Source organism: Diuraphis noxia, unplaced genomic scaffold, assembly GCF_037042655.1.
Source record: "Diuraphis noxia isolate RWA-SAM2 unplaced genomic scaffold, SU_Dnox_SAM2 contig0001, whole genome shotgun sequence".
Classification (NCBI taxonomy): domain Eukaryota; kingdom Metazoa; phylum Arthropoda; class Insecta; order Hemiptera; family Aphididae; genus Diuraphis; species Diuraphis noxia.
Genome location: NW_028301711.1, coordinates 15,643,044 through 15,649,509, shown reverse-complemented (window position 1 = coordinate 15,649,509; position 6,466 = coordinate 15,643,044). Strand labels below are relative to the sequence as shown.

The window sequence follows — 6,466 nt, the reverse complement described above, 5'->3', positions numbered from 1 at the left end:
TAGTTAATATTATCAAATAAGTCTAAATAATAAATTGTTAAACAGTCCATGTATACTGTATAGGTAATAAAAAAACAAGTAGAAGCAATAAGTTTAAAGTCTCTACAATGTATAAATAATATTTTTGAATTAATACAAAATATATATATAACCTTAAAAAAAAGATTTCAAAACTTGTAAAAATTAACTACTCAACTTGGATAAAAATTTTTTCTAAACACCAGATTTGATAGTTGGCTATAATGGATTTTTCGAGAAAATTTAAATCAGATTTAAATTTTTTCATTTTCAAAATAAAAATAAAAAATTATTGTAGTATATAATAGTAGCACAAGTATTTAAATAAATTATATAAAAAATAAAAAAATATTGATTAAAAGATTATTTAATTTGTTAGATCTACCTGTCTGTTACACCTGTATATTACGTTTGTAAAAATTAATCAATGAACAATAACTTAATTCTAAGCGTTCTTTAAGTAACTAGTTAAGTAACAATACAAAAATAAACTTTAGAATTATGATTTTTATGCTCAATAAAAATATAAATTATTTGATCTTTCAATTTTTATTATTACATTTTTTTAATATAAAATTACATATATTTTTCATTAATTTTAAATGTAAATATATTAACAAATATAGGTGCTCACATTCTAATTAAATATATGCATCTTAGGTTCAGGTAATTTAAGTTTAAATTCTGTTGGTAACAAAATTTTAACTACAGAGCAAGTTATTTTTAAATTATAAGGATTATCTTGGTAATCACATAAGTATTTGCTTCTATCATCTATTTTATGATGTAGAGTTATAGAAGATTCATTGCCCATCATTTTTAACGAACTTGAAGTCTGAAAAATAATATGTTTATGGTGGCTTTGTTAGGATATTTTAAAACAAAAATATCATATTAGGAGTAAGTTGCATAAATGTCTTGTAACAACTTACCAAACCGTTAACCATTAATGGTTTTATTAATAAAACCATTAACCATTAATGGTTTTATTAATAAAACTGTCTGTTGCTTAAATGCTAGACAGTGTTCATGATTCTGTAAACTATTGCTTACCGAGTCTGTAAACTACAGAGAGAACTTTGGTTCGATAACTTACTACTTACGGATCAATGAAATATCAATGTTATTGGTGGTTAAATAAAATTGGTAATCACGGTTATCAATAATTTAATAATTTATTATGCAACACTAGCATAGTTTTACTTTTACACAATCATTAAACCTTACAGGACCGGTAAATTACAACGCCAGCAATAAATTCACAGACTGTTCTTTATGCAACTCACCTTTATGAATGCGCAAATAATATCGATATTGTCGACATGTCAATATTGTGGCCAAAAATATCAATATTTTTATGTCAATATTTGCCATTCGTAATTTTTGTAGTATCGATATATGTGATTCAATATAAATGTAATAGCTGGACAAATGGGTCCAAAGATTTTTAGAAAAGGCTATGTTCCAGCACTCAAGTCACAGGTGATACTCAGCAGTGGCGGCGCCGAGCAGGCCATGGCCCGTCTTGAAAACTTATGGTCTGCCTTGAAATTTCGATTTTCATGAAAGTTGGAATTTAAATTTTCAAATATTATCACGTAAATAGTTTTAAAAATTTAAAATATATGTATAATGCCAAGGCCTGGTTTTTCTACAAACCTATACCAATGTACACGCACGCCATGCACGACAGTGTACGCACACAGTCACACAGACAACTGTAGATTTGTTTACGTATTACACTACTACGTCTTATATTTTGTGTCGGTGGAGGAAATGGTTATTTATTTAATATTATAATGGTTATTTGGTCATCAATTAACTTAGTGCGAATCTAATTTTAGAACTAGGGACTGGAGTCGTCTAAAAAATTTTGGATAGTATAATAAGTGAATTAGATAAACTGTTTAATAATAATTCTGATATTTTGTGTGGGAGAAGTGCCTTTAATTCAAAGGGTAACCATTTTTTTGATTTTGATTTAATTGTACCTTTAGCAAATAATTATTCTTGCGATTTAGATTCTTTAAAAGCTGAATTAAAAATAATCAAAAAATCTATTAATGTATATGAAGAAAAGTTCAAATTAAAAATAATAGATGTTTTTATTTTTCATGCATTTTTATGTGAATATCAAATAGCTTTTACTGAAATGTTTAAACTTTGTTCTATTGCCATAACTATACATATATCCTCATCTGCTTGTGAACGTACATTTTCATGTTTGAAATGAATGAAAAGTTATTTAAGGAACTCCTTGCTAGACAATAATTTATCAAATTTGAGTGTTATATCAGTAGAAAAAGTGAGGCTAAATTACTAGATATAGATGAAATTATTGATACTTTTTCAAATTCCCATAACAATCGTAGAATCATTTTAAAATAACTGCTCAATTATGATGATGATCATGATTATTATGATGATTTATTAAAATACTTATTTTGAATTATATAATTTTTAAATATATATATGTAATGTGTTATATAATATTATATTACTTAAATTAAGAAAACATATTAGTTTACTAATTTTATTAATTACACTACCTATATTAATCTTTATTTATTTTTTTACCTATTCTTTTTAAATATGAATGTCAGGAATAATTAACCTACCTGTGATCCGAAACTCCTGGTATTCAGTATTCACCGAGTTCGGATCGTGGGGGACACCCTACCCAATGCCTCAATTTATGTCCTACCAAGCGACTGTGCCTGCCCTAATATATCTTGGCCTCCTTGAAAAAAATGCCTGGCGCCGCCACTGATACTCAGGCACGGTTCTAGAATCACATTTTCATATGGCAACAGATTTGAAATTATAATAAAAATTTAATTTTTCAATAAGGGGAACTATATAATTTGCATTATCAATATATCGGTTTTATAGTTCCAAGAATACCAATTATATATCGATACATGGATTACTTAAAAAAATTGCGCATCCCTACTCATCTTAGGAATATTATATAGAGAACTACATGTCTACATACTTTAACCCATTGACGTTGTATTTCTGGTGAACGCACATTATGTTCAGCTATAGTATTTTCTAATTCATCATGAAGAATTACTTGTAAAATATATTTGTAGTGGCGATAACATCCATTTTTAATCCTGTGAGACATATAGTTTGATTATTTTATATAAGGAACATATTTTAAAACATGTAAGTATCAATACATACCATGCACTAAATATAATTTCAGGTTGGAGTGATTTCATTACATTTTGGTTCAAACCATGATCTTTGAATACGATTTTTTGATACATTGAATAAAAATTATAAAGAGGTGTTGTGAAATACAGTTTATATCCATTTAAATCTGGATCTTCAATTAATTCAGTTGGTGTAGTTAATGGTGAAAGTTTAAAATCAGTCCACAAACTCAGATTAGACCATAAAGTAAATTTGTTTATAAAATTCACTTCTCCGGGACCATCCCAATGACCTTTACCTGTGTTTAACATAATAATCATCATGAAATTTTAAGAATTATTTTAAATTCTGATCGATAATAGGCATAAACCTGATTTACTTATACCTTGTCCACAAGAGTTTTTCACCAAATTTTTATTGAATGGATCATATTTGCCAATTAAATAGAACACATACCATGGTAAATCTAGACTTCTAACAGAATTTGAACCAATTTGTGAGAAACTGTAGTACCCTCGACCATCATTCGCAAACTTATTTTCTATAGCAGTTTTTTCTTGAAATACATATGTATCTATAAGTTGTTGCCATTTCTTGCACACAAGCCTGCAAACGAAAAGCGTGTCCCAATCGATAAAGATTAAAACGTGACTAACAATTTCATTGGGTAGTAAATCAAAAAGTTCGTGATGATTCTTTAACACTGTCGTCATTATAAATTTTATTATGTATCACTGCAAAGCCAAAAAATAATTATAAAATAATTCACTATCTGGCCGTAATTTTATTTATTACAATATAGTAAGTTCAATGGAGTACATTAGACGCAAACAGTCGCTAAACACTAATCTAAGTCCATGATAAATTAAATTTAGTTATTTATTAAATTAAATTTATCATGTCTAAGTCTAACCTCTAACCAGAAGGCAGCAACAGCAAGCCAGTAACCCTAGTCTCTGATCCAGTAAATAGTGATGTCACGTGATTTCACGTCACACACGAGCATCTTGGGAGCAAAATTTCGCGACCAATCAGAATCGTTCACATTTGTTATCAACGATTGTAAAAATCACATTTCTTATCATCCTTTAAAAAAGAAAACAGTCCGAGTACGTAAGACTGATTGAGAATAAATCATATGTGCGAGAGAGACAGACGGTTAGGGTTAGGTTATCAGTGACTTTGTATAACAATTTTACAAATTCTTTGGTTTTGCTTAGATAGACTACTAATAAGATAACGTAATTTATTATTATGATAGCTGCTGTCGGAAACTCGCTGTCCTGAAACTCGGGGGATAGGTGAGACTCGCTGAAGTGGGCGGTGGAGGCTAGTGACGACAATGTCGTCGTAGTTTTACATATAAAAATTGTTTCTGTTTAAAAACAAAAATTTGAGGAGGTGATAAGGATTTCTGATAATGCTTGGCGAACTCGTTACGAAGGCGGGAATGTTTGAATTTCGAGTTTGAGTGTCTAGATATATTCTCACATCACCTATGGCCTATGCAAATCGGCCATTGAATAATACGGCCTCCCGTCGCATGTCCGATGCTTTTTCGTATGTAAAAAATCGTCAATTTGAAATCAATGTTTCAGTGTCTAGCAAGTTAATCTCCTCAAGTGAATATCGATTAACATATGTGCAGCAGCTTGTCAGGTAGGCAATCCACCTGCGGTGGATTGCAGACCCTCTGTTCCGCGGCAATACATGAAATTCGGCTACTTTGGTAGTATAAACCTATTCTGTACACGCATAATATATTATTATAAACATTTTAGAGCACACATGATTTTATTCGCCATGATAAACCCTAAGCAAATTTTATCATACACAGAGAAGTAACGTAAACCATACACACACACACACACATATATATATATTATATACCAGCCATTGAATTATACGGCCTCTCGTCGCATGTCCGATGCTTTTTCGTATGTAAAAAATCTTCAATTTGAAATCCATGTTTTGGTGTCTAGCAAGTTAATCTCCCCAAGTGAATATCGATTAACATATGTGCAGCAGCTTATCAGGTAGGCAATCCACCTGCGGTGGATTGCAGACCCTCTGTTCCACGGCAATAAATAAAACTGCGCTACTTTGGTAGTAGATATATATCTATTTTGTTCACGAAAAATATATGAATAACAAAACGCATATAAACGTATTTAATCTGATAAACCAATAGCATTTGATCATATAGACAGTCAATTTTATAAATAACACGCAATTCGCAATAGAAATTCACGATGAATAATAATAAAGTATTAAGTGAATTAAGAAATGAATGAATATCACAAATAAAATGGTGTGCATGCCGTGTAGAAATTCTTATGATTAACCGAGTATGGTTTAGTCACAAATTAGTAATAAGTATTAATACAATGATGATCTATTTTATTGTGTTTCTGTTACATTTGCATTGATGAAATGAGTAAAATAAAAGATATTCCTTTTATATATGTGTTTTTCTTCAAGGTGTTCCTATATAGTAAATTTTTTTTATATACCTATATAATCGAACCTAACTTATATTAAAATTAAATACGTCATCATAAGTTCGAACAAATTACTGCTGGTAGTTGTGTAGCCTATAGGTTATTGAATAATACTGAAGACAACATATTGTATGTTTTAAGGAATTAGAATTTATTTAGTGTAACCAATGGCTTATTTTATATTATATACTACTATATACTATTTTGTATACTATACAGTATACACACACATAGCTTAATTAAATGGTTTTTTTTTTCTTGAAAACGGTTTATTATGGAAGACGGATCGTAAATGGTTAGGTACCCATCAATTATCATTTATCGTCGTTGTGGGATATCCAAATACATTTAGGCATATAGCTCTAATTGGTTTTCAGTGATGGTGGAGCAACCTTCACTAAAAAAGAACTAAGTAATAATAAAACAAAAAATAATTAAATAAAATTCGAAAAAAATGCAAAAGATCTCAGGTGGCTATGTTATTTAAATGAGCCACCGCAATAACTTAGCTAGTCCTACAACTAACAATTTTATTATTATTAATTAATTAATAAATAATACGATGTACGCGTAGATATAAGATGCGAAGTGATTAACGGTACTAAGCGATATCCAGAGACCACAGTATTTTCAAAAACACTTTTATCGATATCATTGATATCAATAAATAGATCACGCGTAGTTATTAAATATAACTTATATAACAGACTAAAAACACGGACTACCTAGTATTTAAGTATTTATTGTAGGTATAATATGCAACAGTAATTCGAGTGACAAATTAT

General features: G+C 29.4%; 1 protein-coding gene across 1 annotated transcript; it reads right to left on the bottom strand.

The window, feature by feature from the left end:
• Positions 1–559: 559 nt before the first annotated feature.
• On the bottom strand, positions 560–4,147 carry LOC107169351 (uncharacterized). The gene is made up of 4 exons (XM_015519077.2): positions 3,566–4,147; positions 3,208–3,478; positions 3,014–3,137; positions 560–853 (listed from the first exon to the last, which is right to left on the bottom strand). Exons 1-4 carry the CDS (start codon positions 3,891–3,893, stop codon positions 656–658), a joined length of 921 nt encoding a protein of 306 aa, XP_015374563.1. The 5' UTR covers positions 3,894–4,147; the 3' UTR covers positions 560–655.
• Between the last annotated feature and the right edge of the window lie 2,319 nt (positions 4,148–6,466).

What these genes read in the sequence shown, in the direction of transcription:
- LOC107169351 (XM_015519077.2), bottom strand. Translation starts at nt 3,893, where the DNA reads ATGACGACAGTGTTAAAGAATCATCACGAACTTTTTGATTTACTACCC. An exon ending in GAAATTATATTTAGTGCATG is followed by an intron (nt 3,138 to 3,207) that starts GTATGTATTGAT and finishes TATGTCTCACAG; the next exon opens with GATTAAAAATGGATGTTATC. An exon ending in TACAACGTCAATGGGTTAAA is followed by an intron (nt 854 to 3,013) that starts GTATGTAGACAT and finishes ATTATTTTTCAG; the next exon opens with ACTTCAAGTTCGTTAAAAAT.